The 13,705-nt window shown below is 37.7% G+C and overlaps 1 protein-coding gene across 1 annotated transcript in view; it reads left to right on the forward strand.

Moving 5' to 3' along the window:
* The window catches only part of tafa3a (TAFA chemokine like family member 3a), a 219,693-nt gene extending 208,650 nt beyond the window's left edge, over positions 1–11,043 (forward strand). Inside the window, exons 4-5 of the mRNA XM_056460464.1 lie at positions 1,722–1,846; positions 10,311–11,043. Coding sequence (XP_056316439.1) covers positions 1,722–1,846; positions 10,311–10,322 — 137 coding nt within the window. The 3' untranslated portion in view covers positions 10,323–11,043. The remainder of the gene's footprint in view (positions 1–1,721; positions 1,847–10,310) is intronic.
* Positions 11,044–13,705: the final 2,662 nt, after the last annotated feature.

Raw genomic sequence — 13,705 nt, forward strand, 5'->3', positions numbered from 1 at the left:
ACACTCAAACACACTTGACCTCGCTACACTACTCTTATTCTGAAGATTGTGTCGATATACTGTGGGTGAAAATCTGTGACCATGCTGTAAATGAAATATACACCATACATTTACAGCGTGTACTCTACCATCTAGTGTGAATGAGTTTTATGATTTTCATACGGTTGTTTTGTCATTAATTGTCAGAGTCTGGAAGCCCCGCCCCCTCCACTATGTACTCCACTTGATACATTTGACTGGATAAGTGTCCAACACTAAATGTCTAGTACATGTCAAAGCAAACATGTGAATATAGACAGATTTCTGCTGGGTGGCACAAATGACATGAAATGTGCAATGCTTTTCCTGCAAATGTGAAGAATTCACCTCAATATTCTCTGCAAGTTCAAAGAATTAAACCCAAGCTGAAAATTTGCATGAGGAAAAAGTCATCCAACAACAAGTGACATGTTTCACCACGTTTAATGTAAACCCAGCATAACACTGAAGGTTTTTGGCCCATAGCCCATAGCTCTTAATATGTCAATTATCGTCATTTAAAAATTCTTTTTATTACATATATAAAATAGAGTTGAAAAGTGCACGAGTATGCAAATTAGGACACCTATTAGCAGGCTGACAAGGGAGGTGTGGATACAAATGCAGGTTTATTGAGAATCCAGAGTCATAGTCAAATACATAGTCGATTGTTCAGTACAGGCAGGCAGCAGACAACATAAACAAACAAACAAACAAGGTGAGGGTCAAAAATACAGCAATGCAAGGCAAGGAACTGTTCACAATATACGACTCAGACCAGATGTGTGTGTGTGAAAATTAATTGCAAACTGAAATAAATATAGTTTGATTATATGATTTGGAATTGGATGTTTTATGAGATTATTTTAATTTTTTGTGATTATTTTGCGGCTAAATTAAGAATTTTGCAGGATTGCAAAAAATTGTGACTTGTGATTTTGCGCTCGATTCAACGATTGTCTGGTTATATGTAAAACCTTCTATTAGCGACACCTGTGGCTGTGGGGTGAACTGCAGCAAACAACTTTTTATTATTTTGTTTTGTGATTATAGCTAAAAATGTATATCCTGATAATAAACATGCAGTGTATAGCCAAATCTATGTATTTACAGTTCAAAAATGTACTGAAGAGCTAATAAAACTAGGCTGAAAAGCATATTTACTATATGCACTTGAAGTTAAAGCTATACGTAGACGCCACACATTTTGGATTTTTTTCATTCATGTTATCTTAAAAAGTTTATAGGTCCTTGGCCCATCTTCTTCTCTGCTCCGAATTAAAAATTGAAGCTTAAAGCTAGACAATGTCTTGCTTCTACTTCTTGATTCCCCTTAACCCTCGACATCTCTGCAGGCCCCCAGATCGCAACCCTTGTCATTCTGACATGAAGGAAAAACTTTCTTTCTGAAAAACATACAGTGAACGGATTGATGGATTCAAGCCGTCAGCTTTGAATCAAAGACCTCCGATCACCAGCCTCATTGTTTGGGGTAAAAAAGAGATAGAAGGAGTCGGTTTCATTTCTTTTGACAGTGGACGTGAGCGAGATCTTCTGAGGTTTCCTCCTTCTCTCAATCTTCATTGCTTCATCCTTCAAACTATTGGCTGAGTGGTGATTTGGGGTTGTATCTTCTTTTTTCGTTTTGGCAGTTTCCTGGTGTTGAGCTGCTCTCTTCTTCCTGTCTTTGTCTCTGTACGCAGCATCTATAGTAGCGCAGAAGTGGTGGTGTCAGATGCAGCCGTGTATGGAGGGCGAGGAGTGTAAGGTGTTGCCGGATCTAAAAGGCTGGAGCTGCAGCACAGGCAACAAAGTCAAGACGACCAAGGTGAGAAGGAGCCCGTCCAATTACCCATATCCAGACCTATAGCTGTCAGAAATATATCGATACCAACTGGAGGAATTTCTCAGAATATCTGCAACAATACTGCATAGTAAAAGGAGTTCAAATAAACTAGGCCAACGTTTGCATTTTAAATAATAAAGTAAGGTTAAATCCATTATATTTATATTTTAGCGCAATGTATAATGTAGTACATGTGTGTGTTTGTTATTATATATTTATTGTGCTTTACAGTAAATGTATATATTATAATTAGGTTTAAAATAACATAATATTGATATAAATATTACAATTTTTTAAATGTGAACATATATTTTTACAATCTATTTTAGGATTAGCCCAGATTTCTTATATTAAATAAAATGTCTCCAACAACAACAACAACAACAACAACAACAACAACAACAACAACAACAACAACAACAACAACAACAACAACAACAAAAGAGGAACTAATGATGACCTGATGAAAGTGATGGGGGATTGTTTTTGCTCTTTGCATTTGATAATTGTTATTTAATAATAATAATAATAATAATAATAATAATAATAATAATAATAATTATTATTATTATTATTAAATAAATATATTATTAAATATATTATATTATTAAATATTATTATTATTATTATTATTATTATTATTATTATTATTATTAATTGTTAAACATATCTCTATCCTTTAAAAAAACGAATGATTAAATGATGACCTCATAATTATGATGTCAAAATTGTTTTAAGAAGCAAATAAGGAGATGAATATATATATATATATATATATATATATATAATATATATATATATATATATATATATATATATATATATATATATATATCAAAAGTCATATCAAAGTCATATCAGTTCATCACATATATATATATATATATATATATATATATATATATATATATATATATATATATATATATATATATATATATATATATATATATATATATATATATATATATATGATGAACTGATATGACTTTGATATGACTTTTGATATGACATCTAATGTATATATATTAGGTCTACACAATATTGAAAAAATGGACATTGCAGTATTTTGTTTTTCTGCAATTTATATTGCGATATGAAAATAATTTCTCAAGATCTTTAGACTTTAATACCTCTATTTGGAAAGAATTCATCATTTTACTTTGACTGGGACACTGTAGGTAAGTGCATGTGCATAAAATATGCATAACTACTCAAAAATACATAAAATCAACAAATTAAAGCACAGATGAAAACAACAAGCAATGATAAAAATAAAATAAACCATTTTTAAATCATTTCACATGTAAAATAACACTGCATGTACTCTTCATTATATAAATAAACACAATAATTATTTGTTAAAGTGGCCGACTTCATAATTCATTGTGCCTAAATTGTTTAAATTCAATTAAAATCTTTACACTATTACAATAGAGTTAAACTTTGCAATCAAATCATGTGTTCTGAACTGTAGTCCCTGGTTAATTATAATCCCAACTTGATATATATATATATATATACGTACATATATATTTGTGTGTGTGTGTGTGTGTATTCAGTCAGTTTTATTGAAAAATGAGAAAAATTGGAGAAATTGTCATTGTGGATCCCGGGAATATTAGCAAACATTAATAGGAAGCTAACTGTAATGTACATTCCAATATGCATCTACATATGAAGAGATTAGATGCAAAAACCTTCACTGCTGTATGATTTTTTCTTCTAAAACTTTTTTCTCCGACTCCTGTGTGTAAGCTCAGAAATTTTACTTTTATAGTGATGAATAAGTTATTTTTATTGCATTTAAAGTGAAATACTGGAGCATAGACATAGGAGGCTGAGAAAAATGCTCAGTTTAGGAGAGAATTTCAGATGGCATTTAGAGCTTTTTGCATCTGAACTATTCATATACATTCTCAGATGTCAGAACTAACGGTACAAAAGCTGTCACTGGGGTGGTACCGTTTCAAAAAGTACACATTTGTATTTTTAAGGTACCAAAATGGATCCTTTAGGTACAAAAGAGTGCCTTTTGAAAATGTACCACCCCCTGACAGCTTTTGTTCTCTGAGAGTGTACATATACAAATACGATTTCAGTAAAATGTAAGATGAAATGTAGATTTTGCAGTCCAATAAATACAACACAATTCTTTTCCTATGTAGTCATAGTTTCTATCCTTCCGTTTTTATTCCTCATAACACACTAGTTTTCTACCTTCCTCGGCTGTCATGCTTTCAGCTTGTTAGTGCCTCTTGCATTTGACATTGCCTTTAAATAAAACACAACCTGGGACCCAAGGCAACCTTTGTTGTGCAAAAAAAGGCCAGACAAAAGCAACACAATGTGGTGTTGCGTTTAGAAAAGTCAGTGCAGGGCAATGATGCGCTTCCGCAGGTTAATGTGAGTTATTGTTTTTATGTTTGCCGCCGTGTGTTTTGCGAGCCGCTGTGTGTGTACGGTTGACACGCAGGGCTTGTAACCATCCATCAGACTGAGAAGTTTGACTCACCAAATGCCTGCGCTTCGAGTCGAGTCCTCCATTATTCATGGGGCAGAGGGGCCTGCGTGAGGCAGACCTTTTTTTACTTTGGCTCTGTTAATAATTCATGCGGCTGCGCTCACGTCAACAGCAGGCAGACCTCTGAGGTGCTGGGAGATTCTCTCAAACCTGGGCTTGATTTTGGGGCCCTCCAGGCCACTGTCCGAGTGTGCAATATAGGTGCAAGAAGACATCCCAGAATCAGATTGTTTCATCTCTGCAGTTCGTCAGAGGCCTGATCACTGTGATCACTTCTTTAAAGAGAGAGCTCAAACCAGAAATTTAAGTCCTGACATCATTTAGTCACCCGTAAAGGGAGAGATCAACCAAACATGAACATTTGCTGTTCATTTGGTCTCTCTAAGGATATCAAAGATGTAGATGGCTTTTTTTTCTTCAGTAGAACATTATTGAAAGTTTGAGCTCAAACCAAGGTACTGTATTTGGAGATGTTTAATTTTGAATGCATGTCAGTGGTAACCATAACTATTCAATTCAATTTAAATTCATCTTTATTTCTATTGCACTTTTACAATGTAGATTGTGTCAAAGCAGCTTAACATAGAAGTTCCAGTAAATTGAAACTGTGTCAGTCCAGTTTTCAGTTCAGTGTGGTTTCATTTTCACTGCTGAAAGTTCAAACCTTGAAGAGCAAATCCATTGATGTGTAGCTCCACAAGTCTCAAAACCAAGCAAGCCTGTGGTGACAGTGGGAGGAACAAACTTCACCAATTGACAAAAGTGAAGGAAAAAACCTCAAGAGAAACCAGGCTCAGTTTAAAACGACCATTTCTCCTCTGGCCAAACTTCCTGTGCAGAGCTGTAGTCTAGGCGCCGGAGAATCTACTCATATAGTATGAGCAGGGCCAGACAGAATCTGCAGATATTTTTAGCTGTTTCTTGAATTTTGTAATAATCTGCAGATTAATGTTGAATGATTTTGAAAGTTTAGGAACTAAAAACTAAAGACTTAAAAAAAAATACTTTAAACTTTTAAGATTTAAGAAGTTTTAAGAAAATTTTATATTTGCATTGCAATATGGTGACCAAATAGTTTCTGATCGCCTTTGACTTTCATTTTTCCACACAAAAAAAGTCAGCAATTGTTTCAACACAGGCTCATTGTGAAAATGTACCCCCTTATACATTTCTGGAGAGTGCAAATTATGTAGCCAGACCTACGTCTGACTGCGTTTCATCTTTAAAACGAACACTACCGGGTGGTATCATGGCGCAGACAGCTTCTGTTTCTTTTTGCGCAATCAGCTGATTGTTTACCTCCATGTGGATGGCTTTTCCGCTGTTACCAGCTTGCTCAGTAGCTCGCCATGTACGAGGGCAGATCGCTTGGGTTTAGGGAAGGAGGAGGTTGTAAGTCCATTGGTCAATCAGTCAGTCAGTCAGTCAGTTGACAGCGACCTCTGGTGGATTTACATGAGAAGAGCAGGTGCGAATGGCACTTGAGAGAGAAATTTGAGATCTGAAAAAGCATACACAGCAGCCTCTGGTGGATTTGCGGAAACAAAAACGGCAAAAAAAACGTACCTCCTGGAACATATTTCACTCTCTCCAGACATGAATATAAGAGTACGTATCAATAATGAGCCTGGGTTGCATTGTTTGGTTACTCAAATTCTTAAAAGGAACAAAATGAGGGTGTATAAATAATAATAAAACTAATTTCTGTTTTGGGGTTAACATTTATAGTTATGTAATAAGATTTTTAACAATAATGATTGTTATTATTATTATTATTTGGTTATTTTAATTAAGCCTAACTTATTTATTATTAAAATGTCACAAAAATGTATACAAAAATGCCTGTATCAATAGAAATATTAAACATTCTCAAATGCTCAAGTGCAATGTTGTCATAACAGAAATAAATTCCATTTTTAAAACTAATTAAAGTAGCAAAAATGATTTTAAATTGTTAAATATTTCATGGTATTACTAATTATACTGCATACTGAAATAAATACAACCTTGGTTAGAATAAGAGATTTTTTCCTAAACCTTTTTATTCTGTAATGTTCTTTTATTCTGGTGTCATGGTGGTGCAGTGGGTAGCACGATCACCTCACAGCAAGAACGTCAAGTCTCGGCTGGGTCAGTTGGCATTTCTGTTTGGAGTTTGCATGTTCTCCCTATGTTTGTGTGGGTTTCCTCCGGGTGCTCCGGTTTCCCCCACAAGTCCAAAGATGTGCGGTATAGGAGAATAGGTTAAGCCAAAATTGTCTGTAGTGTATGTGAGTAAACGAATGTGTATGGATGTTTCCCCACGCTGGGTTGCTGCTGGAAGGGCATCCACTGCGTCAAACATATGCTGGATAAATTAATTCCGCTGTGGCGACCACAGATTAATAAAGGGACTAAGCTGAAAAGAAAATAAATGAATGAATTCTTCATTCTTCTACTCATCATTTTATTTGACCAAATCTCAGATATTGTAGGACAGCAGTTTTAAATTCAACCTGTTGTCCTATTGCAGATAACATACTAACCCAGACTATCTTGAGCAAAGTGACAAATGTCATATTTCAGCTCTCAGTCTGAACATGTCCAGTCACATACAAACTGAAGCGCCAGTAAAATGAGAGAAGCAGGCAGGCAGCGAAGGGTCCTCGGCCAGAACACCTTCCTCTTCTTCCTCAGTGTGTCCTCCGGCTGCCTGCTGGCAATGACCTGGAGGTGTCGATTACACTGAGCTTCCCTTAGCAGCCTGTATCTCCGGCCTCATCCACGGCTACAGAGACCTGTCCCGCTCTGGCCTCTGAACCCAGAGCCATGCTTTAGTGTCATAAGAGTTGGAACAGGACCAGACTTGCATGCGAAAGCCTCTCAGATCCAGAGGAACTCGCGGTTTTTGTGTCCCTTAGTGCGGGTCTCTATTTCAGGCTGAGCTCCTGCTGCTTGATGACACTTGTATAGGTGACGATACTGTGTGCCTGTGTGAGCTTGTGTCTGTTCTCTTACTAACACCTCGTGCCTTGGAGGATTTCATTTTTAGAGAAGATTATGCCTTTTTTTGTGGTGTTGGAGCTAATGTTCCAGGGATAATTAGTTAACACTCTGGGATTATTGGCATTGAGTTGTGATACTGTGTGTGCTGAAGTGATGGTAAGTTTAGTTCAGCAATCTAATGTTTAACGTTTCTAACTGGTTCAGCAGTTGGAGTAATTGGTATATAGTTGAAGTCAGAATTATTAGCTTCCGGTATACTTTTTACCCCCTTTTTTGTTTACTAAAGTGAATATTTTCACTTTAAAGACATTTCTAAACACAATAGTTTTAATAACTAATATCTAATAATTGATTTGTTTTATCTTTGCCATGGTGACAGTACATAATATTTTACTAGATATTTTTCAAGATACTAAAGTGACATTCAAAGGCTTTGTTAATTAGTTTAATTAGGCAAGTTAGGGTAAAGAGGCAAATTCAATTCAGTTCAATCCATCTTTATTTCTATAGCGCTTTTACAATGTAGATTGTGTCAAAGCAGCTTCATATAAAAGATTATAATAAATTGAAACTGTGTCAGTTCAGTTCAGTGTGGTTTAATATTCACTGCTGAGAGTCCAAACACTGAAGAGCAAATGCATCGATGCGCAGCTCTACATGTCCCGAACCATGCAAGCCAGTGGCGACAGCGGCAAGGAAAAAACTTCACTAATTGGCGAAAGTGAAGAATTAAAAACCTAGAGAGGAACCAGGCTCAGTTGGGCATGATCGTTTCTCCTATGGCCAAACGTCTTGTGCAGAGCTGCAGTCTAGGCGTCGGAGGCTGGAGAACGCTGGACGTCCATCGTGGAGAAGCTGCAGGTGGAAGAGGTAACCGGCTGGTGTAGAGGCTGTCCCTTCAGGATCAATGCGAGGACTCGTCTGTCACTGGGGTCTTACTGGAATCAGCATCAAGCTCTCCACTCCTCCACAACCACCACATCAGCTGCTCAGGATACAGCCTGGTCCAGGATTATGGAAACTTCTGGAATAATAAAAAAGTCTAACACAAGTACAGATGCCGTTCAAATTATAATGTCTTTTTGGGAAGTATTCCCAGCTCCGGTTGCCCTAAATAATGCAGACTAACAATTCTTTAGAGGATTTGGATTTCAACAGCATTTGTGTTTTATGTGTATGCTAATGCAGAGAGATGTGTCTTTAATATAGTTTTAAACTGACAGAGTGTGTCTGCTTCCCGAATTGTGCTAGGAAGGCTGTTCCAGAGTTTAGGTGCCAGATATGAGAAAGATCTACCACCTACTGTTGATTTTGATATTCTGGGAATAATCAATTTTCCAGAATTAATTGAGCTTAGTGGACGTGAGGGGCTATAATACACCAGGAGCTTCCTCAAATACTGGGGAGCTAAGCCATTCAGGGCTTTGTATGTAGTCAATAAAATAAAAAAACATATACGATATTTAATAGGGAGCCAATGCAATGATGAGAGAACTGGAGTAATATGATCATATTTCTTTGTTCTAGAAAGCACTCTAGCAGCTGTTTGTTAATAGTAACGCATTACAATAATCTAACCGAGAGGTCATGAAAGCATGAATAAGCTTTTCCACATTGATAGCATATGTCAAAGTTTGGCAACAGTTTTAAGGTGAAAAAATGCAATTGTACAGATGCTTGAAATCTGACCTTTAAATGACTGTAAATCATTATATAATGATAGTTTGTTCTGTAGACCAGGGGTTTTCAACCTTTTCGGACAACCCCCCTGGCCAAATTTGCCCACTGCCTAACCATCCCCATATCATAATTGGCATCATCACTGTGTCTCCTCTCCACCAATCAGCTGGTATGTGGTGTGCGGTCTGGCGTAATATGGCCGCCGTCACGTCATCCAGGTGGATTCTGCATACTGGTGGTGGTGGAGGAGATTCCCCCCCTTTGTGTAAAGTGCCTTAAGTGTCTAGAAAAACCCTTATAAATGTAAGGAATTATTAGTATTATTACAGGGGGAGCTCGCGAGACCTCTCTGATCTTGGATCCCCTTCTATGCTATATGACCAGGTGAGAGCCCTGGGCTCACATATCTCCGAGCTCAGGGTTCTCTCGGGACAGCATGCCAAACCTGCAATAAGTATCAAGCGATAGCTAAGTGTAAATGCTTGAAAAATAGTAATTATTGTAAAATGAAGCAATATTCCCAGGTAGCAAAGAATTCTGGCCCAGATTTGGCATAAATCTGGCACAGCAGGCATTCATCCGGCAGTGGCATACAGCATGTGGGCCAAACATGGGCCTGGTTTGGCAGAGGTGTCACTGTCTTTAAGGCGGCACACAATACTTGGGCCAGATGTAAAATGTAGTATTTGGCCCAGATGTTAATAATTGATATATGGGCCATGTGAGTCTGGTCTATCTTGACCCATAAAAAACACATTTGTATTATTTTCAAATAAAAAAAAAAATCTACCCATCAGGTCGCTTCAAGGAAAGGCACGCCCATAGCACGCCTAAAGTGCAATGATTCATGGGTTTATCAATTTCATTGCAGTCGTGACACACCAACATATCTGGCCCAGTTCAGGCTCAGTTATGGGTTATTAACTTGGCTAAGACTTGGCCCAGATTTGGTCCATGTTTGGCTCTTGTCTGGAAGCACAGACTTGGTCCAGTCATGTACCGTAATTCACTGCGGCATGTGGGCCAAGCAAAAGCTGATTGTGTGGGCCAGAGCTGGGCCAGAGATATTTTGCTATGTGGGTTGATATGCACATGTTTAAGCATCTGTAGCTGTATCCATTCTAGACCTATATTAGCCCCGTCTGCTCATGTAAAGCATGCTAATAGTTCTGTACTTTATTCTTAAACCTCTGTGATTTGACACTGATTTCCTTCCAGTCCTGCCCTGAAAATCATATTCAAACTCCTCTTTTTCAGGTCACACGATAGTCTGGGACCAACATACATTTGGGACTAGCAGCATTTTTTTTTTCTCTCCCCATTTTTCGATCAAAGCAATGGAAATGAAGATACATAGACTTCAAACTACTTCACAACTATCCGGATCAACTTGTTGGACCTTAACTGAATACTAATGTCACTTGGAATAGACCATTTAAACACATGGAGTTTTTTTCTCTCTCTTTCCCCCGTCCTCTTCTACAGTATTTTCACTCTGCCAGACTCCTGTCTTTGTTTTATAAAAGTGTCGGACAAGATCATACGCCATGTAAAGTAAATATTACATTTAAAAAATCAAGATGTGGAGCAGTTCAGAGACAATTCTGCCACTATGGATTATGACGGATTTCATTTTTGAAGCGAAAGTGGACTCGAGAGGTTCACTTATTACTTAAATCATATGTTCCAGAGGCACTAATAGTCCACTATCCTTCAGTGCCAATATTTTCTTTCTTCTACTATGAGCAGAATTTTTGATCAGTGTGAGGTGTATGTTTTTTTGGCTATGGTTTTAAAACGGGACTTGTGCAAAAGCAAATCGCAAGTATGATGATAAGAATTACAGGTATTAAACCTGATAAAATGTGTACGAGAGCTGTAAAAAAGATGGCAAAAAAGATTTATTGTTTGTTTTTAAAAGCCTTGGTGGCCAATATTGAGTCAAAGTGTCAGTATTATCTCAAATAAAACTCTATCTCTATGGGAAATATCGTCCGATTGTAACTTTGAAGAATGATTACTGAAGAAAAAACATCCACCGACAGAACAAAAAGAATAAATAATCAGACATCTTTCATTTTCCATCTGTCACGTCGCCAACTTTGATGAAATCTTCAAGAGCATCTATTCTAATGTTTGCGTCCGAATTGACGTGTAGCTTCTTGCTTTGATATACAGATTTATGTGCAGACGCCACGCTATTAACATTCAGTCTGGGAGTCACGTAGCGCTTATGCAGCTGTCACAGAGCACTTCAGACTGACTTGCACAGGGCAGGGCTAATGCTATTAGCATAATACCATTTGCCAGTGATTTTGTCTGGCTAATTTACCATTAGCAACATCAACAGACGAACAAGGAGGGGCACCGCAAGGTTAGTCAAGATGTCATTTACTTTGAGGAGCACAAAGGCGAGTCCCCGACATGTCATAAACATAATGTTCAGATGTTGGAGCGTTCATAATGATGAACTAATGTACTAATGTGTTTAGCTAATTGCAGACAGTGAGCAAGCTTTCAACTGAAAGAATGTGTCATTAGACGAGAATTGGAGATAAAAGCATTTAGGCTTGCATGTGTGTGTGTGTGTGTGTGTGTGTGTGTGTGTGTGTGTGTGTGTGTGTGTGTGTGTGTGTTGAGGCAGTTTTGAGTGCTTTGACTGTGTTTTCAGGTCATGGCATTTGGATGAAGAGTCAGTCCTGTGAAACGGAGAACTCAAAGACCTTTCTCGCCCTTGAGTCACGGTAGGTGGTTGAAGAACTGTATTTGTGAGTGTTGCAGAGTTAACAAGAACCAGCAAGACTTGACCACATTTTCAGTACAGTAGTTTAACATTTAAGGTCTCATGAAGTGCTTTGCAGTGTGCTTTTTTTATTGGACGATCTCAATTGAAACATAAAGACAGGGCGGGGCATATAGTAGCTCCTCCTCTTTAAAAAAAACAACCAATAGGGTTTTGTTTTAATCACAACTCTGCCAGTTAGAATGCTTGAGATCAAGCGCATCAAATGAAAAGCCAATGAGAAGTGTCTTGAAGGAGGCGGGACATGTCATATACCAGAGAGCATTTGATTGGTCAGAAAATTTGATGAGACACAATTGAATTTCTCATGAAAATTTTCCACTTACACCTGGATTCAAGGCTTGTTCTTAAACTCGTTCTTCTGATAGTGACTTTGGAATCTTTTAAATAAAAGCCCACATGTAAGGTTAGTAATTTGCATAATACATGCCCAGACCAGCTCCATATAAGAGCTTTCCTCAAATCGACACTCGTCCAGAGAAAGGCAACCATGGCACTAAAACAACAGACAAGGAATAAGAATTTTGACCTCAGTGAACGTGATGTTTTGCTGTCGAATGTCGTAAAAAGTTACATAAATCAAGGACTTCTCTGAGCAACTTAAAGTGACTGAACAGCCATCCGTCACTCTCAGCAAACATTTCACGAGTTCATCCTCACATCTAAACTGGCTGAACAAATAGTGAGCATGTTTTAGCGTGCGGTTTTGGACGAATCGTTCTTTTTAACCGAGTCTCCTAAGTGAAGCGGTCGAACCAGTTCACCAAACCGAACTGAATACTTTGAAACAGGTTACGTCCCCAGTAAGCACTTATCCACAAAATGACTTACTTTCTAACATGGCTGATACCCCTTCGAACAAAAAAAAAACAACAATTTCCAGAGTTATTCAGTTACTAGAACAGTACACTGAGATCGGATTTGAGAATCGTGAACTGATAATACTGCGCATGCGTGATTCAGCAGGCCATGAACTGAGCACAAACAGTACAGTACATTACTGTCTGAACTCTGAACCAAACTTGGACAACTGATTAATGCTGCAGTATGGGAAAACCAAGGTCTTAAATAATAGGATCTGGCGAAACGTGAGCATAATGAAATTTAAATAAGTGAATCATGCTTCAGTTGGCTCGCAAAACTTATAATATCACCAACCATTCCCACTTTATTAAGGTGTATCCATATGAATGGCCCACCCTGTACATCAGATGATTGTAATTCTAAGGTCTAGCTACTTTCACCCACTCTGTAAATAACATATCTAATTATATGCAGTTTGGCCCTGTACATGATTATTGTGTTCATCTGGTATAAGCTGTTCTTGATTTTTTTTGTACATTTATAATACATTTTAGTGTGAAAGTTTTCCATGAACCATGACATACACTACCTGACAGTAAGTCTTGTCTTCGATCCTAGTTGTAAGAGTAACAAATAATAACTTGACCTCTGGTTGATCATTTGAAAAAGTGGCAGAAAGTCGGTTTTCTGATTTATCATCTGTTGAACTTCATCCCAATCATCACAAATACTGCAGAAGACCTATTGGAACCCGCATGGAGCCAAGATTCTCACAGAAATTTGGTAAAGGAAAAATCATTGTTTGGGGTTACATTCAGTATGGGGGCGTGCGAGAGATCTGCAGAGTGGATGGCAACATCAACAGCCTGAGGTATCAAGACATTTGTGCTGCCCATTACATTACAAATTACAGGAGAGGGCAAATTCTTCAGCAGGATAGCGCTCCTTCTTATACTTCAGCCTCCACATCAAAGTTCCTGAAAGCAAAGAAGGTCAAGGTGCTCCAGGATTGGCCAGCCCAGTCACCAGACATGAACATTATTAA

Source organism: Danio aesculapii, chromosome 6 (genome assembly GCF_903798145.1).
Source record: "Danio aesculapii chromosome 6, fDanAes4.1, whole genome shotgun sequence".
In the NCBI taxonomy this organism is placed as follows: Eukaryota; Metazoa; Chordata; class Actinopteri; order Cypriniformes; family Danionidae; genus Danio; species Danio aesculapii.